General features: G+C 35.3%; 1 protein-coding gene and 1 long non-coding RNA gene across 3 annotated transcripts in view; both read left to right on the forward strand.

Annotated features, from left to right (window-relative positions):
* LOC137177247 (V-set and immunoglobulin domain-containing protein 1-like) overlaps window positions 1-23,526 on the forward strand; it is a 142,730-nt gene extending 119,204 nt beyond the window's left edge. For both annotated transcript variants that reach the window (XM_067583424.1, XM_067583426.1), the window contains 2 exons: window positions 22,100-22,186; window positions 22,321-23,526. In XM_067583424.1, the coding sequence (XP_067439525.1) occupies window positions 22,100-22,186; window positions 22,321-22,364 (131 nt within the window). In that variant the 3' untranslated portion in view covers window positions 22,365-23,526. The remainder of the gene's footprint in view (window positions 1-22,099; window positions 22,187-22,320) is intronic.
* On the forward strand, window positions 15,530-21,611 carry LOC137177261 (uncharacterized). The gene is made up of 3 exons (XR_010926041.1): window positions 15,530-15,557; window positions 16,045-16,068; window positions 21,585-21,611. It is a non-coding gene; the product is annotated as an uncharacterized lncRNA (long non-coding RNA).
* Window positions 23,527-23,733: the final 207 nt, after the last annotated feature.

Here is a 23,733-nt window from a genome sequence, read left to right on the forward strand (position 1 = left end):
TTTCACAGAGATGCTGAAAATGTTGAGAAAGGGTAAGAACAACTAATTATTTTTCTTGAACTGGCATGTGTGTGTTTTTTGTGCTTTTTCAATTTCATAGATCACTAAGGGATGCATAAAAGTTTTCCACATCAATTGAAAGAAAAGTCTCAAATTGGACACATTGTTAGTTGTTGTTGATTTAGTAATGTGATGTTTTCCTAACAGACAAATGAAGTTTTACAGTCATCAATCATACTGCTGTTAGTTTTAACAGATAAAATTAAAATATGTTTTCTGACAAATAGATTTATTTGCAACTAAATATTGACAAAGACATATCTGACCAACATTTGTTTGAATAGCAGCAGTTAAAAAACTTGTAATATGGATTCACTGTGTGATAGATGCATCATGGTTGTGACAATTCTTTATTTATTTCACAGAGATGCTGGAAAGGTTGAGAGAGGGTAAGAACAACTAATTATTTTTCTTGAACTGTTATAACTGCAGTAAACTAGAAGTTTGACTGTCTGACAGATGTATTGTGGTTGTGACAATTCTTTTATCATTTAATACTGATCTCAACAATTTCTGAGGTCCATAAAACATCCACCCAGGACCTGGAAACTCTCAATATATTTATTACATTATATTAAACATACATGATACTATTCAGTTATAGGAGTGGCAAAAATTGGATTTAAGAGGTGAAGCGTCGACCATGAACCACAACGTCCCTGATTCATGTTTGATTAGGGACCTTTATTACTTGTTGTTCTCCATCTCTCTCTCCCCCCGTCCCTCATTTTCTGTCATCTCTTCACTGATACTAATCAATAATCAATAAAGGCATGGAACGCCCAAAAAATTATTACTTAAATAAAATTTGAGTGGTGTGCAAGGGCCTCGTTCCTGACCTCATCACTGAAGTGCCAACAATTAAGGTAAAGCACACCCTTGAGTGTAATATTGCAATTATACAACACGTGGTTCCGACCAAGCAATCTGATTGGTCAACTAGACATTTAGAACGGCATATCAGATATCAGCAAAATATCCAATATCATGCATCCCTATTATTAATATAACTATATAACTATAACTAACTATATTTTAGAAATGTCTGTCTGAATTTATGAAGCTACTTTCTTCACAGTTTTAACCAACATTATGTTACATTGGTTTGTCAACATGCAGTTTTACTATATTATTCTACAAATTGCACTGAGTGATTTTTGTTTATAAAGCAGAGCAGGGGAATGACAGACATATTTTTTACACATACATAGCAGTTCCACAGTCAAATTATAAATCAGTAACAATATAACAAGATAGATCATGTAACTAATAATACCAATAAATAAATACAATTTGACAAAACATTGAAAATTGAAAAATGTCTCCTCTGATAAATTTCCAGAAGAGAAGCCGTTTTTTGTGCTCTTTAAAAAATTGATAGTGCAAAATGAGTGATTAACATGAAGACACATGACACAGGACAAGACAAGAGGGACAAACAATTAAGGTAAAGCACACCCTTGAGTGTAATATTGCAATTATACAACACGTGGTTCCGACCAAGCAATCTGATTGGTCAACTAGACATTTAGAACGTGCTCAAATCAGCATGACAGCACATCTTGCCGTGCTCAAATGAAATAAGCCTCATCACTAAAAATATCACAGCGCCATTCATTAGAACAAAAAACCGTGAAGTCACGCTAACAACAACAGTAAGTTGATCACTGAGGTGCCAACAATTAAGGTAAAGCACACCCTCGAGTGTAATATTGCGATGATACAACTTTTACCAACAAAATAAAAGATATAAACAAAATGTATTCATGTTGTGAGGCAGTTCGCTCTAAAAATAAACGTTTTGCTTGTGTTATCTCCGTTTCCATGGAAATAAATGGGGTATTACTAATACCTGGAAAACAATCACTCATGTCAGTAGACTCATATGTAATGAAACCTAGTTTACTACTCCAGCAAGTAGACCGACCCTTAGTAACGACCTAGCAACAGAGACGCTTTCTAGTCCATGTTGAGTCAACCAGCCAACTTGAGCTAATGCTTTTTAGAGATCGTTGGATTTCCAAAACTGAATAAATACCTCACATATAAACACAAAACTGCTTTGCTAGCTCAATCTTCTTGTAACTAAAGTATGCGCTGAAAAAAATTATTTTTCCATGGACAGATTTAGCTACTACGTTTACAAACTTTACAGACATTTTTAGGCTAGTGGCGCTGTGTCACCGACTCACCGGCACAGCTGATGGAGGATGCCGGAGTGGAAGCTGAGATATACTCTCAACTGAAGGGAAAATGGCTAAGTTTGGCTGTGTATGGGGGTGCCAGGTAACGATGAAGAGTGGAGAAGGGTTCAGGTTTTTCAGTGTGTGACTGTTTGAGTGTGTAACTCGTCCCACATGTTAACCTTTGCTGCTTCAGCATCCAGACCGTGGTTGGGAAGCACAATGGAGACTTTGTTTACTACTCCAGGGCCGATGTCACCCCTAACTTCGGGGTCAACTCCCTCCACTTTATCAACAGGTGGCAAGCAAGAAACGGGAACTCAGCATTTATTCTCCGACAGAACAGCTCAAACTGTACATACACTGTACTTTTACTGTCACAGCTAAACTGCTAACTTAACTCTCTCTGCACCAGTCACCGCTATCACTGTCACACGCGCTCACTCTCTCTCGTTTGACCACACACACACGTCATGCGCACTTCCTACACACTGGGCTATTCCCTATAGAAACTACTCCACCTGCATAACACACAGTCTCAGAGTTCAATCCACTCGGTAAAGGGTCTGTTCTTTCCCCCAACAACTCCTAATCAGTTCAGTTCAATCCAGTTTCACAAACATAAAAGAAAGACAACTCAAAACTCCGCTCCGGGTTTTCACCGCAGATCCCCCCACAAAACAAAACAAATGAAACACATTAGTAAAACAACACAGTGCATAAAATAAACCCAGCAGAAATGTCAGATAGGTCGGACCACCGTATTTAACTAAACATCTTTAAACGTTTAAAGAAAAAAAGTTTGCTAAATTCACATATCACCGCAATTCAAATTAACCACCAGTTGTCTAACCAGAAATTACTGTTGTTGTTGGCGGGACGTCACAATCTGTTGTTCTAATGAATGGTGGAGTGATATTTTTAGTGATTAGGCTTTTTTCATTTGAGCACGGCAAGATGTGCTGTCATGCTGATTTGAGCACGTTCTAAATGTCTCGTTGACCAATCAGATTGTTCGGTCGGAGCGATGTGTTGTATAACTGTAATTAATTCAAGTATTTAATCTCTACAACTTTCTCAACTAAACAAAACCACCAGATAAAAGAGCAGTTATGAATGTTATGAATTTATTATTAATACCCATGTTGCACAAGTTTGACATTCACAAAAGAAAATGTAACTTATAAAACCTAATTATGAAACAAAACATGATTAATGAAGAATTCCAGTGAGTTAACACACACTTATTCATCTTCAATACAGGAGACGCTGCTGAAAGGAGAGAGCAAGGTAAGATAGAACATTTTCACATTGGTCACCTATTTGTCTTTAATAATTTTAGAGTATTTAACATGACAATATTTTAAATAATGTTCTGTTTTCATGCATCCAGCACTTAAAAGTAATTAATATCTAAACTTTTACAAGCAAAAACCAGTGTTTCAAATGCATTCAATGTACTTTTTTTAATTGCTGAAATTTTAAAAATCAATTAAATCAAAATGTCTCAAATTGGACACATTGTTAGTTGTTGATTTAGTAATGTGATGTTTTCCTAACAGACAAATGAAGTTTTACAGTCATCAATCATACTGCTGTTAGTTTTAACAGATAAAATTAAAACATATATTCTGACAAATAGATTTATTTGCAACTAAATACTGAAAAAGACATATCTGACCAACATTGTTTGAATAGCAGCAGCTAAAAAACTTCTAATATGGATTCACTGTGTGATAGATGCATCATGGTTGTGACAATTCTTTATTTATTTCACAGAGTTCCTAGAAATGTTGGCTGAGGGTAAGAACAACTTTTTTTTTCTTGAACCGTTATAACTGCAGTAAACTAGAAGTTTGACTGTCTGACAGATGTATTGTGGTTGTGACAATTCTTTTATCATTTAATACTGATCTCAACAATTTCTGAGGTCCATAAAACATCCACCCAGGACCTGGAAACTCTCAATCTATTTAATGGAAATATGACAATAATTAGTTTATTTTTTAGTGTCAAATCACAAAAAAAGAAAGAAGACAATCACAGAAAGAGAAAATAATAACAACATACATTATATTAAACATACATGATACTATTCAGTTATAGGAGTGGCAAAAATTGGATTTAAGAGGTGAAGCGTCGACCATGAACCACAACGTCCCTGATTCATGTTTGATTAGGGACCTTTATTGATTGTTGTTCTTCATCTCTCTCTCCCCCCGTCCCTCATTTTCTGTCATCTCTTCACTGATACTAATCAATAATCAATAAAAGCATAGAATGCCCAAAAATGTATTTCTCAATTAAAATGTGAATGGTGTAATCTTTGGAATAATGAGATAACCTGCATCCTGTGATGTGAGTGTTCGTGGGGGAATGTGAGGTCTGAGAAGTTTTGACAGGTCAGGAGGTAATAGGTAGCAGTTTGTAGTTTGACTTGAATGAAACCGTAAACCAGTGAATCAGAAGAATTGTAGCAGCTGCGTTTTGGACTTGTTGGATCTTTTTAATAGTACAGAATACAAGACCTGAATGAGCATGAATGAGAATTTCTGCATCTGACTGTGTTAGAAATGGGTGAACTTGGACGATGTGTCAGAGGTGGAAGAAAGTTACTTTAGTGATGTTGCTGATGTGTCCCTCAAATCTAAGATAAATGAAATTACAGGACTTCTTTATCTCTTCTGCTTAGTGGCAACATCAGAAGACAACTTCCTAATCAGAGCTGAAAATGTAAAGTAGAGGTTCATTGATAAACACACTGAAAGGCACCAGAGACAGTCTGCCTTTCTGTATCTGTATGCCTGAAGTCTTTGAAGCCATAAAAAAGCCTTGAAGGTTCGATATTTAAAAGGTCAAGACCAGGCGAGTCTTCAGCTGTACTGCAGAGACTGTGTGTTGTCACAAAACTAAAACGTATGACTCATTACATTTTCTCTGTCTGATTCTTCCTCACCTCTGAGAACATTGTCAGAGTATTAGGAAAACCCATCTCTCATGACTCTACACATATTGTCCACTCTGTTAATACTATTAATATTGTTCTATTTGTTAATGAGAAGCTGTGTTTGTAAAGGCCACCTTCAACATCTGTAATGAATTCAGATATTTAATCTCTACAACTTTCTCAACTAAACAAAACCACCAGATAAAAGAGCAGTTATGAATGTTACAAATGTATTATTAATACCCATGTTGCACAAGTTTGACATTCACAAAAGAAAATGTAACTTATAAAACCTAATTATGAAACAAAACATGATTAATGAAGAATTCCAGTGAGTTAACACACAGTTATTCATCTTCAATACAGGAGACTATGATCACGGGATATGGCAAGGTAAGATAAAACATTTTCACATTGGTCACCTATTTGTCTTTAATCATTTTAGAGTCCTTCCTACGTTCTTCCTTCATATATTGTCTTTCTTGATCATACTTAGTACAATCTATGATTGCATGCATAATAGTCTCCTCAGCCAGCTGGAAAAAAATATGTGCATATGTCAGTATCGGCATCGGAAAATCGGCCACAATGAGTTGCAAATATCGGCATATCAGATATCAGCAAAATATCCAATATCATGCATCCCTATTATTAATATAACTATATAACTATAACTAACTATATTTTAGAAATGTCTGTCTGAATTTATGAAGCTACTTTCTTCACAGTTTTAACCAACATTATGTTACATTGGTTTGTCAACATGCAGTTTTACTATATTATTCTACAAATTGCACTGAGTGATTTTTGTTTATAAAGCAGAGCAGGGGAATGACAGACATATTTTTTACACATACATAGCAGTTCCACAGTCAAATTATAAATCAGTAACAATATAACAAGATAGATCATGTAACTAATAATACCAATAAATAAATACAATTTGACAAAACATTGAAAATTGAAAAATGTCTCCTCTGATAAATTTCCAGAAGAGAAGCCGTTTTTTGTGCTCTTTAAAAAATTGATAGTGCAAAATGAGTGATTAACATGAAGACACATGACACAGGACAAGACAAGAGGGACAAACAACAAAACAAAAACAAAAAAATTGTATTAAAACACTTAGATTTTCTTATTGTGATACACACACGTCTGTGTTTTTTTTGCTTTTTCTATTTCATAGATCACTAAGGGATGCATAAAAGTTTTCCACATCAATGAAATAAAAAAGTCTCAAATTGGACACATTGTTAGTTGTTGTTGATTTAGTAATGTGATGTTTTCCTAACAGACAAATGAAGTTTTACAGTCATCAATCATACTGCTGTTAGTTTTAACAGATACAATTGAAACATGTTTTCTGACAAATAGATTTATTTGCAACTAAATACTGACAAAGACATATCTGACCAACATTTGTTTGAATAGCAGCAGTTAAAAAACTTCTAATATGGATTCACTGTGTGATAGATGCATCATGGTTGTGACAATTCTTTATTTATTTCACAGCATATCTAAAAAGGAAGAGAAAAGGTAAGAACAGCTTTTTCTTTCTTGAACTGTTATAACTGCAGTAAACTAGAAGTTTGACTGTCTGACAGATGTATTGTGGTTGTGACAATTCTTTCATCATTTAATACTGATCTCAACAATTTCTGAGGTCCATAAAACATCCACCCAGGACCTGGAAACTCTCAATCTATTTAATGGAAATATGACAATAATTAGTTTATTTTTTAGTGTCAAATCACAAAAAAAAGAAAGAAGATAATTACAGAAAGAGAAAATAATAACAACATACATTATATTAAACATACATGATACTATTCAGTTATAGGAGTGGCAACAATTGGATTTAAGAGGTGAAGCGTCGACCATGAACCACAACGTCCCTGATTCATGTTTGATTAGGGACCTTTATTGATTGTTGTTCTCCATCTCTCTCTCCCCCCGTCCCTCATTTTCTGTCATCTCTTCACTGATATTAATCAATAAGCGATAAAAGCAAAAGTGGAAGAAAGCTACTTTCAGCGTCGGAAATTAGCGGGGGGCAAGGGCAAAAATGCCCCAAGAAATCTCAGAATGCCCCTAAAACCATGATCGAGGGGCAGAAATTGCCCCCAAAAATTCGAAAAAAAATAATTTTATCTTTACCAGTTTAGGTCAATATCCTAATTCTACATGATGCCATCATTTTATTTTCATCCAATTCATTTAATTTCAATTTCAACACACAAACACAAACAGCGCTGTTGTTCACACTAAACACTACGATACCAGACAGAGGTGTTGCTCTCCTGCTGCACCTGCAGTGAAGTTCGCTGCCAGGATGGACCGCCACCTCCTTACAAAAACTCTAACTGCTCCACCCGATGAAAGCCTGGGCCGTCACCAACACCACCACCAGCAAGAAAAATAAATACGAATAAGACAGCAAAGAAAGTTGCGGCTTCAGCTATTGAAAAAGGGAAAATAGACTGGCTTGGTGTCGAATAAATGAATAAGATGACTCTCCTCTACTGCAAGGCATGCAGGGCTCACCCTCCCAAAAATAGCCTGGAACTGCGAAAAAGTAATCACGACTTTATCAAAGGAAGCGAACAGGTCAAAAAAGTGTTCGGCTCATCGGCACTAAGCCAGCAAACATAATCGATTTGCTTATAAGTAATATTAACGCTAACGCTAGTGTCTTTTGTCTGGCACGTTAGCCAATATAGTGTTAGTAATTTGGCTAACTAACGTTATTGTTAATACATAAACGTGGGTCTTGCCGACCGGTGGGGTGTTCATTGCAGTTTTACAGAGGCTGTTTTATACTCTCATCTCATATATTCTCACTTTTTTTATACAGATATACCGCATTATAGCTGTAAAGGAGATCCGTCACTAAGCCACCTTCCCTTTTTTTTTTTTCACTGAACAAAACCGGCATAATGCCACCGTGTGTGCTTTTACATAGCATCCCAGCATGATGTGTAACAGAATAGTGTCAGCTCCCTGTCCAGCCATGACAGCTATCTCGAAGCTTCACACAGACATCCATCCGGCTGTGACTACCTCCGTAGCCGACTTATTGGAGGAGCAACTCTGCCCCCCACTGCGTGTCCATACCTTTTATACAGAACAGCGAGGCGGAATAAAGGCGCAGCATTCCCGCCTTGAACAGGCTGTGTAAAAAGGGCAGCAACTAACATTAATGGACTCAGTGCACCGCGTGAAATGAGCTTTTATTGCCAAATCTAGAGCATATTTTTTACTAACCAATAAGGCAGTACTGGATAATCGAGTCTATTATGTTATTTTCATCATGTCATCGTGGTCAAAACCTCAGCAGGGATAAATTTGGAGATGAAATAAAGAATGCTAAAAAAAACTTCAGCTGAAGGCATTTCCAGAACTGCATCAATAAAGAAGGAATATTACACTCGTTTTGGCTCTTTTGACAGTACTTGTAGCTACTAGTCTGTAATATTGTAAAACTGTGGCATACAACACATCAGACCCACAATGACAACGGTAGACTGGCTTTGACTTGTAGGAGGTCTGAATATGACATTATCCCTCCAATCAGAACTTTTGGTCAATTTAATTTGATCAAACCAATTAAATATCGTCATGATCTCATGATCATTATGTTATACTGTCATCTGGTGGTTTATACTGAAGGTTCTTCCTAAATAAAACCATAGTTGTTGAAAGGAAAATGATGCATTCATTTGCTTTTCATCTGCTTATTATTGTAGTTAGAACATGTAGACAATTATTACAAATGAGACGGTGTTTACTGAAGAGGTTTTGGTTACACAAGGTGATGATTACTGTATTTATCTTAATCTGCGCTCATTTCACCTTAAAAACAGCAACTTTATGCACTAATTACTATTTTTGGCCCCAAAATTCAGTAAATGCCCCAATTTTTTAGACAGTGGGGGCAAAAGTTGCCCCCCCAAATTTTTTTCAATTTCCTACACTGGCTACTTCAGTGATGTTGCTGATGTTTCCCTCAAATCTAAGATAAATGAAATTACAGGACTTCTTTATCTCTTCTGCTTAGTGGCAACATCAGAAGACAACTTCCTAATCAGAGCTGAAAATGTAAAGTAGAGGTTCATTGATAAACACACTGAAAGGCACCAGAGACAGTCTGCCTTTCTGTATCTGTATGCCTGAAGTCTTTGAAGCCATAAAAAAGCCTTGAAGGTTCGATATTTAAAAGGTCAAGACCAGGCGAGTCTTCAGCTGTACTGCAGAGACTGTGTGTTGTCACTAAACTAAAACGTATGACTCATTACATTTTCTTTGGCTGATTCTTCCTCACCTCTGAGAACATTGTCAGAGTATTAGGAAAACCCATCTCTCATGACTCTACACATATTGTCCACTCTGTTAATACTATTAATATTGTTCTATTTGTTAATGAGAAGCTGTGTTTGTAAAGGCCACCTTCAACATCTGTAATGAATTCAGGTATTTAATCTCTACAACTTTCTCAACTAAACAAAACCACCAGATAAAAGAGCAGTTATGAATGTTACAAATGTATTATTAATACCCATGTTGCACAAGTTTGACATTCACAAAAGAAAATGTAACTCAGGATGAATATGAACCAGCAGAATTTGCTGTCAGCTTTTGATGGTGGGTGTTAACCTGCTTCTGTGTTGAAACTGTAAACGACATCATCCTGATTCAGCACAAATATTCACAACATGGTGTGTTTGAGCTCATGATGTTCATAGTTGAGTAACACACAGTCTGTTTACTGGTAAATAAACTTTATATTATTAATAAACATTATAAAACAAAACATGATTAATGAAGAATTCCAGTGAGTTAACACACACTTATTCATCTCCAATACAGAAAAAGCTGTTGTAAGATCATGGCAAGGTAAGATAGAAGATTTTCACATTGGTCACCTATTTGTCTTTAATCATTTTAGAGTATTTAACATGACAATATTTTAAATAATGTTCTGTTTTCATGCATCCAGCACTTAAAAGTAATTAATATATAAACTTTTACAAGCAAAAACCAGTGTTTCAAATGCATTCAATGTACTTTTTTTTAATTGCTGAATTTTAAAAATCAATTAAATAAAAAAGTCTCAAATTGGACACATTGTTAGTTGTTGTTGATTTAGTAATGTGATGTTTTCCTAACAGACAAATGAAGTTTTACAGTCATCAATCATACTGCTGTTAGTTTTAACAGATCAAATTAAAACATGTATTCTGACAAATAGATTTATTTGCAACTAAATACTGACAAAGACATATCTGACCAACATTTGTTTGAATATCAGCAGTCAAAAAACTTCTAATATGGATTCACTGTGTGATAGATGCATCATGGTTGTAACAATTCTTTATTTATTTCACAGAGTTCCTAGAAATGTTGGATGAGGGTAAGAACAACTTTCTTTTTGTCTTGAACCGTTATAACTGCAGTAAACTAGAAGTTTGACTGTCTGACAGATGTATTGTGGTTGTGACAATTCTTTTATCATTTAATACTGATCTCAACAATTTCTGAGGTCCATAAAACATCCACCCAGGACCTGGAAACTCTCAATCTATTTAATGGAAATATGACAATAATTAGTTTATTTTTTAGTGTCAAAACCCAAAATAAGAAAGAAGACAATTACAGAAAGAGAAAATAATAACAACATACATTATATTAAACATACATGATACTATTCAGTTATAGGAGTGGCAAAAATTGGATTTAAGAGGTGAAGCGTCGACCATGAACCACAACGTCCCTGATTCATGTTTGATTAGGGACCTTTATCGATTGTTGTTCTCCATCTCTCTCTCCCCCCGTCCCTCATTTTCTGTTATCTCTTCACTGATACTAATCAATAATCAATATAAGCATAGAACACCCAAAAATGTATTTCTCAATTAAAATGTGAATGGTGTAATCTTTGGAATAATGAGATAACCTGCATCCTGTGATGTGAGTGTTCGTGGGGGAATGTGAGGTCTGAGAAGTTTTGACAGGTCAGGAGGTAATAGGTAGCAGTTTGTAGTTTGACTTGAATGAAACCGTAAACCAGTGAATCAGAACAACAACATTGTCAGAGTATTAGGAAAACCCATCTCTCATGACTCTACACATATTGTCCACTCTGTTAATACTATTAATATTGTTCTATTTGTTAATGAGAAGCTGTGTTTGTAAAGGCCACCTTCAACATCTGTAATGAATTCAGGTATTTAATCTCTACAACTTTCTCAACTAAACAAAACCACCAGATAAAAGAGCAGTTATGAATGTTACAAATGTATAATTAATACCCATGTTGCACAAGTTTGACATTCACAAAAGAAAATGTAACTTATAAAACCTAATTATGAAACAAAACATGATTAATGAAGAATTCCAGTGAGTTAACACACACTTATTCATCTTCAATACAGGAGAAGCTGCTGAAAGGAGAAGGAAAGGTAAGATAGAACATTTTCATATTGGTCACCTATTTGTCTTTAATAATTTTAGAGTATTTAACATGACAATATTTTAAATAATGTTCTGTTTTCATGCATCCAGCACTTAAAAGTAATTAATATCTAAATTTTTACAAGCAAAAATCAGTGTTTCAAATGCATTCAATGTACTTTTTTTTAATTGCTTAATTTTAAAAATCAATTAAATAAAAAAGTCTCAAATTGGACACATTGTTAGTTGTTGATTTAGTAATGTGATGTTTTCCTAACAGACAAATGAAGTTTTACAGTCATCAATCATACTGCTGTTAGTTTTAACAGATCAAATTAAAACATGTATTCTGACAAATAGATTTAATCTGTTCATTTTTTAAGAGTAAAATCACAAAGTTTAAACAGAAAGACAATTACAAAAAGAGAAAATAATAACAACACACATTGGGCCCTACCTTACACCCGGTGCAAAGCGGCGCTAAGCGCAGCGAAAGTCTCTTTGCTATTTTAAGACCGACGCAGTTGTCATTTTCCCGTCCAGCACCCACATTGTTAAAACAGTAAATGCACTTGCACCCATCTGAGCGCCCATGGGCATGATGGTCTTAAAATAAGGTGTGGTCAGGTGCATTGCTATCTTGAGGCAGCAGAAAGCGATTGACCAACAGAAACCTGGTCTGAAGTCAATGGTGCAGTGTTTCACTGTTATTTTAAGTGTTATCAGGATAGTAATATGCGCCTACAGGCGGGTGCACAATGTACACTCTGCTTGTTACACACATGGACGCGCAGCAGCGCACAAACATGCAAAAGATAACAAATAAAAGGATTACAATGTGAAAGATTATTATTGTGTATATTAACATATTTTGAAAAATACATGTCATAATGCTTTGTCATAATATTTATCAGAATTAACTAATCACAGTAATGAGGGATTAAATTGTTTAATTATTTGACCAAATGGTGGCAATACATGGAGGTATTTAAACAACGGATCAAACACAGATCGACTTTCCTGCTTCATCAATACATGATGACATGAGGAACACATGAGGAAATAAATGAGGTGAAAACAATGATTCAACTAAAGAAGGAAATAAATCTGGACAGCTTCTAGCTGCTGCCAGCAGCAGGATCAGAACCTTGGAGAATTGATCAAGTCCTGATAACTGTGTTGATGATTCTTTACATGATTAAAACTAATGATTTAATTTTTGAACAATATTTAACAAATATTCTTTAAAATATTTGAGATTACGGTGATCAGGTTTCCAAACTTATAGCAAACCCTGCTGATTTGACCTTTTACTTCATGACTGAACAAAACAATTTTAAAGAAACCAAAGCTGTAATTAAAAAAATAAACCTTTTTAAAAACCAAACGAAGATAAATTTGCAACAAATTAATGACCAAGACCTTAAACTGGTGGTCTGGGGCCACGGGAGGGTCCAGGACAGGAGGGGTCAGTGTGCTCGTTATGGATTGTGCGTTTTCACTTTGCGCTCGAGCAGATCCGTTGCCTCTGCAGAGAAGCGCTCCTTACTACTTGGAAAATGCACCATTATAATAGCGATCTGCCAAGAGTGCACCTGGCTCTTAAAGGGAACTGGAGATGACACTGTGATTTGTTTATTGCATGTTACGCCCAAAACACACCCATGATTAATTAGGAGACTATGTACAACCCCTTTGAACCATGTGCCTGGTGCATCGACCATTTTTTCTGCTGTTAAACTAGCAAAAGTGGATTTGGACACACCCTAAAAGCATTTGCACCATGCGCTTCAGACCATGCGCTTTATATCATTAAAATAGGGCCAAAAATATTAAACATACATGATACTATTCAGGTATAGGAGTGCCAAAAATTGGATTTAAGAGGTGAAGCGTCGACCGTGAACCACAACGTCCCTGATTCATGTTTGATTAGGAAACTCTATTGCTTGTTGGTCCCCATCTCTCTCTCCCCCCGTCCCTCATTTTCTCTATTGTTAATATTGTTATATTTGTTAATGAGAACCTGTGTTTGTTAAGGCCACCTTCAACATCTGTAATGAATTCAGGTATTTAATCTCTACAACTTTCTCAACTAAACAAAACCAGCAGATAAAAGAGCAGTTATGAATGTTACAAATGTATTATTAATACCCATGTTGCACAAGTTTGACATTCACAAAAGAAAATGTAACTTATAAAACCTAATTATGAAACAAAACATGATTAATGAAGAATTCCAGTGAGTTAACACACACTTATTCATCTTCAATACAGGAGACGCTGCTGAAAGGAGATGGAAAGGTAAGATAGAACATTTTCACATTGGTCACCTATTTGTCTTTAATAATTTTAGATTATTTAACATGACAATATTTTAAATAATATTCTGTTTTCATGCATCCAGCACTTAAAAGTAATTAATATCTTAACTTTTACAAGCAAAAACCAGTGTTTCAAATGCATTCAATGTACTTAAATTGCTGAATTTTACAAATCAATTAAATAAAAAGTCTCAAATTGGACACATTGTTAGTTGTTGTTGATTTAATAATGTGATGTTTTCCTAACAAACAAATGAAGTTTTACAGTCATCAATCATACTGCTGTTAGTTTTAACAGATAAAATTAAAACATGTATTCTGACAAATAGATTTATTTGCAACTAAATACTGACAAAGACATATCTGACCAACATTTGTTTGAATAGCAGCAGTTAAAAAACTTCTAATATGGATTCACTGTGTGATAGATGCATCATGGTTGTAACAATTCTTTATTCATTTCACAGCATTCCCAGAAAGGTGGGATAAGGGTAAGAACTATTTTTTTTTCTTGAACTGTTATAACTGCAGTAAACTAGAAGTTTGACAGTCTGACAGATGTATTGTGGTTGTGACAATTCTTTTATCATTTAATACTGATCTCAACAATTTCTGAGGTCCATAAAACATCCACCCAGGACCTGGAAACTCTCAATCTATTTAATGGAAATATGACAATAATTCGTTTATTTTTTAGTGTCAAATCACAAAAAAGAAAGAAGACAATTACAGAAAGAGAAAATAATAACAACATACATTATATTAAACATACATGATACTATTCAGTTATAGGAGTGGCAAAAATTGGATTTAAGAGGTGAAGCGTCGACCATGAACCACAACGTCCCTGATTCATGTTTGATTAGGGACCTTTATTGATTGTTGTTCTCCATCTCTCTCTAAATGTAAATGAAATTACAGGACTTCTTTATCTCTTGCGCTTAGTGGCAACATCAGAGGACAACTTCCTAATCAGAGCTGAAAATGTAAAGTAGAGGTTCATTGATAAACACACTGAAAGGCACCAGAGACAGTCTGCCTTTCTGTATCTGTATGTCTGAAGTCTTTGAAGCCATAAAAAAGTCTTGAAGGTTCCATATTTAAAAGGTCAAGACCAGGCAAGTCTTCAGCTGTACTGCAGAGACTGTGTGTTGTCACTAAACTAAAACGTATGACTCATTACATTTTCTTTGGCTCATTCTTCCTCACCTCTGAGAACATTATCAGAGTATTAGGAAAACCCATCTCTCATGACTCTACACATATTGTCCACTCTGTTGATACTATTAATATTGTTCTATTTGTTAATGAGAAGCTGTGTTTGTAAAGGCCACCTTCAACATCTGTAATTAATTCAGGTATTTAATCTCTACAACTTTCTCAACTAAACAAAACCACCAGATAAAAGAGCAGTTATGAATGTTACAAATGTATTATTAATACCCATGTTGCACAAGTTTGATATTCACAAAAGAAAATGTAACTTATAAAACCTAATTATGAAACAAAACATGATTAATGAAGAATTCCAGTGAGTTAACACACACTTATTCATCTTCAATACAGGAGACGCTGCTGAAAGGAAATGGAAAGGTAAGATAGAACATTTTCACATTGGTCACATATTTGTCTTTAATAATTTTAGATTATTTAACATGACAATATTTTAAATAATATTCTGTTTTCATGCATCCAGCACTTAAAAGTAATTAATATCTTAACTTTTACAAGCAAAAACCAGTGTTTCAAATGCATTCAATGTACTTAAATTGCTGAATTTTACAAATCAATTAAATAAAAAGTCTCAAATTGGACACATTGTTAGTTGTTGTTGATTTAGTAATGTGATGTTTTCCTAACAGACAAATGAAGTTTTACAGTCATCAATCATACTGCTGTTAGTTTTAACAGATAAAATTAAAACATGTATTCTGACAAATAGATTTATTTGCAACTAAATACTGACAAAGACATATCTGACCAACATTTGTTTGAATAGCAGCAGTTAAAAAACTTCTAATATGGATTCACTGTGTGATAGATGCATCATGGTTGTGACAATTCTTTGTTTATTTCACAGAGTTCCTAAAAAGGAGGGATCTGGGTAAGAACAACTCTTTTTTTTTTTCTTGAACCGTTATAACTGCAGTAAACTAGAAGTTTGACTGTCTGACAGATGTATTGTGGTTGTGACAATTCTTTTATCATTTAATACTGATCTCAACAATTTCTGAGGTCCATAAAACATCCACCCAGGACCTGGAAACTCTCAATCTATTTAATGGAAATATGATAATAATTAGTTTATTTTTTAGTGTCAAATCACAAAAAAAGAAAGAAAAACAGAAAACAGAGGGATGGATGAGAAAAGATGGTTGAGCGGCCTTTGGTTATGGAGGGTAGAAGGGAGGGGCAGGCAGGCTGGAGAGGGGTTGTGTGGCAGTGAGAGGCAGGTGGCTGGGTGCGCTTGGTGTGGGGTGGCTGTAGAACAACAGATGACCAGGTAGACGGGTTGACAGTGGAGACCTGAGGGGTGTCATCAAGCTGGCTAAGTGAGAGCTCCGCTTCATCACTGTGGCTTATATGAGTCCCAGCCCAGTAACCATGGTAACTTAGTCAGCAGAACTAGCTGCTCTGTGGCAGGTTAATGGTGAAGCTTAATTTAGCTGTGTGTCAAAGAATGTCTGACGGACGGAAACAGACTCTTAGAAGACGGTTCCATCAAGTGTCTTTTCCAACTCGCATCACTTGTCCGTGTTCAGAAACATAAAATAGAAGAACTGTGAGGAACTTTTACAAAAATACTTCAGTAAATCCTCATTTTATTTGTGGTCACTTCTGTGTTGGACTGGACCCTTTTATTTAAAAGCTTAGTATTCATAATTTAAGAAATGAAAGTGTGCCGGTGTTATTTTGAAGTTATTTATTTATTCATTCACTCATTTTGTTCAAGCTGTGAAGACAAAAAGAAAATTAAATAAAGTTCAAACCATGACCTTCTGCTGTGTTTAAATGTATACAGTGGTAACTGCTTATAGTGATCACAGTTACAGTGATCAGCTGTTTATATGGATCAAAAAGGTCTGAGACAGAATCATTCCTATACAAAATGTATGCTGTTTAAATCAGTCGCCTATAGAAATCAAATAGTCCGCCTACAGAGTTCATTTTTGGTCTCTTCATACATGACAACATATGGAAAAACATTTTAAACTACATTAATCTATTTTTTGTACTTTACTCTCGTGATAAGCGGCTGCTGCTGCGTAAACACTGAAATCATGACGGAGACAAAGTCATTTTCTCTCAATGACAAACGTCTCCTCGAAGCTGATGACAATAAAACGGAGGAGAAATTTAAGTAAAATTCACCGTTATCTTCACCTGTTCTGCCGCCGGGGAAAAGAAGGAACTTGTCACTGGCAAAAGTCAGAACCTGCTGCTTCAACAATGTGTGCACACTGTGTTTGAAACAGCTGTACTGTATTTTGAAACAGTCAATAAAATTCAGTAACTTATATTCATGTAGGCTAATAAATATTCATGAGAAATAAAGAAAAAGAAAAGGTTATAATGATAATCTGCTTATAGTGATATTTGACCCGGACAGACGTGATCACTCTAAGCAGTTTCCACTGTATTTATATCTTTCTCCAGTTTCTTCATTTCCAACTGAAACTTAATTTTTGACTTTTATCGATGCTTGTAAATGGACATTATGTGAAAGAGAAAATGTGTCAGAGTATGATAATGTTGGAAAGTTGGTTCTCTTAAGTTGCCTACATCATAATTTTAATTATACATCTGATATTATCTAGCCTAGTGATAATATAACCACAGTCACTGATCTGAATGTTCATTTATTAACAAATAAAGATAAAACCATGAACAGGGACAAGCGCTGCTCTTCACTTTCCCCTCGCAGACTCATCAAGCCAGATGACGGGATTGAACCATCATCCTTCTAGTATTAAGTTTGCTCTTCTAACCTTTAGGCCATCACTACCCATCTACAGTTAGATATTCAATCTGTCATCAGTTTTATGTCAAGCCATCTCCTTCACCTTGTTAATTGTAGCAGTTTTGCCCTTTTTGGTGAAAACCCCTTTATATTCTTCATATAGTTTCATCAGCAGGTTTGTTCTGCTGCGCTCTAGTTTTCAATTCTTTTTGCGACATAGTATCGTCTTTTTGACAATCAACTGTTCTGGGCTGCTTATGTACTCTGAGCACGTGCACACTGCAAGCTTATTCCAGTCTGGCTAGATTTAGTGTTTACTAGATACGGCTAAGCTGTGTTAGTGGAACAGCTTGAGCCTAAAGTGAAAGTTGACGTTAATTCTAGCCAGACTTTTTTAAGTAAGCGCAGCTTTCTTTAACTGTGTTGAATGAACACCCTTCTGGGTACAGGAGAAGTCGGATTAGTGGAAGCACAAAAAGAGAGCACACGAAAATAACTCTAGTATTGATATTACTGAGTGGCCAAGAGAGTTGCTACCACTGAGGTGACTGAACAATCTGGGGATGAGTGGAAGGAGAGCCGTAGTATTTGAGCTGTGGCTCTCTCCCCCCCGTCCCTCATTTTCTGTCATCTCTTCACTGATACTAATCAATAAAAGCATAGAACGCCCAAAAATTATTACTTAAAATCTGAATGGTGTAATCTTTGGAATAATGAGATAACCTGCATCCTGTGATGTGAGTGTTCGTGGGGGAATGTGAGGTCTGAGAAGTTTTGACAGGTCAGGAGGTAATAGGTAGCAGTTTGTAGTTTGACTTGAATGAAACCGTAAACCAGTGAATCAGAAGAATTGTAGCAGCTGCATTTTGGACTTGTTGGATCTTTTTAATAGTACAGAATACAAGACCTGAATGACCATGAATGAGAATTTCTGCATCTGACTGTGTTAGAAATGGGTGAACTTGGACGATGTGACAGAGGTGGAAGAAAACTACTTTAGTGATGTTGCTGATGTGTCCCTCATATCTAAGATAAATGAAATTACAGGACTTCTTTATCTCTTCTGCTTAGTGGCAACATCAGAAGACAACTTCCTAATCAGAGCTGAAAATGTAAAGTAGAGGTTCATTGATAAACACACTGAAAGGCACCAGAGACAGTCTGCCTTTCTGTATCTGTATGTCTGAAGTCTTTGAAGCCATAAAAAAGCCTTGAAGGTTCCATATTTAAAAGGTCAAGACCAGGCGAGTCTTCAGCTGTACTGCAGAGACTGTGTGTTGTCACTAAACTAAAACGTATGACTCATTACATTTTCTTTGGCTCATTCTTCCTCACCTCTGAGAACATGGTCAGAGTATTAGGAAAAAACCCATCTCTCATGACTCTACACATATTGTCCAGTCTGTTAATACTATTAATATTGTTATATTTGTTAATGAGAAGCTGTGTTTGTAAAGGCCACCTTCAACATCTGTAATTAATTCAGGTATTTAATCTCTACAACTTTCTCAACTAAACAAAACCACCAGATAAAAGAGCAGTTATGAATGTTACAAATGTATTATTAATACCCATGTTGCACAAGTTTGACATTTACAAAAGGAAATTTAACTTATAAAAGCTAATTATGAAACAAAACATGATTAATGAAGAATTCCAGTGAGTTAACACACTTATTCATCTTCAATACAGGAGAAGCTAAAGAAGGTGAATGGCAAGGTAAGATAGAACATTTTCACATTGGTCACATATTTGTCTTTAATAATTTTAGAGTATTTAACATGACAATATTTTAAATAATGTTCTGTTTTCATGCATCCAGCACTTAAAAGTACTTAATATCTAAACTTTTACAAAAAACAGTGTTTCAAATGCATTTAATGTACTTTATTTTTTTAATTGCTGAATTTTAAAAATCAATGAAATAAAAAAGTCTCAAATTGGACACATTGTTAGTTGTTGTTGATTTAGTAATGTGATGTTTTCCTAACAGACAAATGAAGTTTTACAGTCATCAATCATACTGCTGTTAGTTTTAACAGATAAAATTAAAACATGTATTCTGACAAATAGATTTATTTGCAACTAAATACTGACAAAGACATATCTGACCAACATTTGTTTGAATAGCAGCAGTTAAAAAACTTCTAATATGGATTCACTGTGTGATAGATGCATCATGGTTGTGACAATTCTTTATTCATTTCACAGTGTTCCTAAAATGGAGGAGAGAGGGTAAGAACAACAATGTTTTTCTTGAACCGTTATAACTGCAGTAAACTAGAAGTTTGACTGTCTGACAGATGTATTGTGGTTGTGACAATTCTTTTAGCATTTAATATTGATCTCAACAATTTCTGAGGTCCATAAAACATCCACCCAGGACCTGGAAACTCTCAATCTATTTAATGGAAATATGACAATAATTAGTTGATTTTTTAGTGTCAAATCACAAAAAAAGAAAGAAGACAATTACAGAAAGAGAAAATAATAACAACATACTACATTATATTAAACATACATGATACTATTCAGTTATAGGAGTGGCAAAAATTGGATTTAAGAGGTGAAGCGTCGACCATGAACCACAACGTCCCTGATTCATGTTTGATTAGGAACCTTTACTGATTGTTGTTCTCCATCTCTCTCTGAATGTAAATGAAATTACAGGCTTCTTTAGCCCTGTTTACACCTGGTATTATCATCCGTCTCGGGTGATCCGATCACAAGTGGACAGCTCTAAATACAGGTGTAAATGCGTCCAAGACGCATTGAGGGCGGATTGAGATCCGATCACTTAGACCACATTAAGAGGTGGTCTGGGCAGCATATGGCCACATTCTTTTAGTAGTCTAAACACAATGCTTCCTGGGCCACATTGAAGGACCACCTACTCAACTGATGTCCTCTATTTTCCGACAGACTAGACACGGGAAGGGCATTCCTGCCTCCTGGTCCAAAGCTGTTCAACTTGTTTGAAAACAGGATAAACAAATTATTTTGTTTTTCATGTGAATTAAAAACGTAATCCACCTCCTGTTTTTCCTGTTCCCCTAACCGATTTTCCTCGTCAAATCGAGAATTAGAATAGAAATTAAACCAAAACCAGAAAATAACTTGTTTTTTGCTTGTTTGTCTAAAAAGAATATTTCAGAAGCAAAACGTTGTTGGATAGTTTCTTCTCTCCTATCAAATTGATAACTACAGTTTTTAGTTTTGCTGCGCTGCTCGACATGATAGCTCAGGATTAATCAGGAGGACGACTGCTTTACTCCAAACAGTTTCACTGTATGAACCTGGACTGTGTGTAACATTGTCAGAGTATTAGGAAAACCCATCTCTCATGACTCTACACATATTGTCCACTCTGTTAATACTATTAATATTGTTATATTTGTTAATGAGAAGCTGTGTTTGTAAAGGCCACCTTCAACATCTGTAATTAATTCAGGTATTTAATCTCTACAACTTTCTCAACTAAACAAAACCACCAGATAAAAGAGCAGTTATGAATGTTACAAATGTATTATTAATACCCATGTTGCACAAGTTTGACATTCACAAAAGAAAATGTAACTTATAAAACCTAATTATGAAACAAAACATGATTAATGAAGAATTCCAGTGAGTTAACACACACTTATTCATCTTCAATACAGGAGAAGATAAGGAAAAGAAATGGCAAGGTAAGATAGAACATTTTCACATTGGTCACATATTTGTCTTTAATAATTTTAGAGTATTTAACATGACAATATTTTAAATAATGTTCTGTTTTCATGCATCCAACACGTAAAAGTAATTAATATCTAAACTTTTACAAGTAAAAAAAGTGTTTCAAATGCATTCAATGTACTTTTTTTAATTGCTGAATTTTAAAAATCAATGAAATAAAAAAGTCTCAAATTGGACACATTGTTACTTGATGATTTAGTAATGTGATGTTTTCCTAACAGACAAATGAAGTTTTACAGTCATCAATCATACTGCTGTTAGTTTTAACAGATAAAATTAAAACATGTATTCTGACAAATAGATTTATTTGCAACTAAATACTGACAAAGACATATCTGACCAACATTTGTTTGAATAACAGCAGTTAAAAAACTTCTAATATGGATTCACTGTGTGATAGATGCATCATGGTTGTGACAATTCTTTATTTATTTCACAGAGATGTCAGTGTTGCTTCCACCTGTCGAAAACCCATCCACCCAGGACCCGACATCTGTTGTGACCCAAGATCCCAGTAATGAAACTGGTGAGAGAAATATTATTGTATCCAGTCAGAATGATGCCAAAAGTTACAAGAGCAACAGCAGTAAACTAAAACTCTGTGTGACCTGCATGTATTAGATGTATTGTAATTTTGATAGTTCTTTTATCATTTTACAGAGGAGTCAGCAATGATTCCTGATAACGCTGAAACACGCTGCTGATGGATGAACAGACAGCAGATCCAGAAGATGAGGCCCAAAGCTGAAGTACTTCGGGTTTGTTTTTACTAAAAAAAACCCTGCAGGATTATACCAAACAACAGATTTGTTGTCTGTCAGGACAGAAGTTCAGGGTTTCATCACTGGATGTAACTGCTTTGGGCTGATCCTTCCCAACAGATGTGACTACAAACAGTTAAATGTTGACAGCTGTGAGCAGGACTGTGTGAAATACCTGCAGCCAGGTGGAGGTTTGTGGTTGTGCATCTCTAAATTAATTTATTAAGTTGGCGGCACATCTGGTTTTCAACCAGCCCAAAACAGCACAGGTCACCCTGCTGTTCATGTCCCTCCACTGGCTCCCAGTTGCTGCCAGCATCAAATTCAAAACCCTGACACTCGCTTATAAAACAGCAACTTAAACGGTTCCCACCTACCTGAACTCTCTCATTCAGGTCTACACTCCCTCCTGCTCACTACGCTCTGCCAATGAAAGGCGCCTGGTACCACAACAGGGCTCTAAGTCACTACTAGACTCTTCTCTTCTGTAGTTCCTCGATGGTGGAACGAGATACCAAACTCTGTTCAATCTGCAGAGTCCCTCAATCTTTAAGAAAAGACTGAAGACCCAGCTCTTTCACAAACACCTCTGCACTTGATGGACTGAAGGAAGAGAAAAAACAAAACAATTAAACAAAAAATCTGCTTCTATGCACTCTATGTATTACCTCTGTGCACTGCCTGTGGGCATCTACATCCTATTGGACTCAAACTTGGTTTCATGGTACTTAACTGGTGTTGTTCTCTCCTGACTAGATCCTTGTTTGTGTTGTATCAGCTCTCAGATGTACGTCGCTTTGGATTAAAGCGTCTGCTAAATGAAATGTAATGTAAATGTAAATGTAAATTGTAAAAAAAAACAGGATGTGTTGAGTCTCTGGAAGAGAACAATTTTATTCCTATAATGGAAAATGTCTCAGGTTTTTAAATGTTGTTACAAGCTGCTGCTGCTGCTGATGATGATGATGCTGATGATGATGATGATGATGATGTCGGCACTTGTGTTTTGTGTCTTTTCTTGATGCTTTTTATGTTCTATGTAAAAAAATTTGAATTGTCATGTTAAAATGTGCTGTACAAATAAACTTGCCTTGTTCTCACAGTATGACATCTTTATTTATGTTTTTTGGTTACAAACAGAGGTAAGTGTACTGTAAGAATATGGGGATCATATTTTGATATTCTTTTATAACTAAACATCTTTATTTAATTTTTCAGGGGCAGCGTATTTTAATAGACCAACATCCTCTATCAAATAATGCTCCCACTACAGAATCATTTTATATTACATCACTACTCACTCCATGTGTTC

The sequence above is a fragment of the Thunnus thynnus genome, chromosome 24, assembly GCF_963924715.1.
Source record: "Thunnus thynnus chromosome 24, fThuThy2.1, whole genome shotgun sequence".
Lineage (NCBI taxonomy): Eukaryota > Metazoa > Chordata > Actinopteri > Scombriformes > Scombridae > Thunnus > Thunnus thynnus.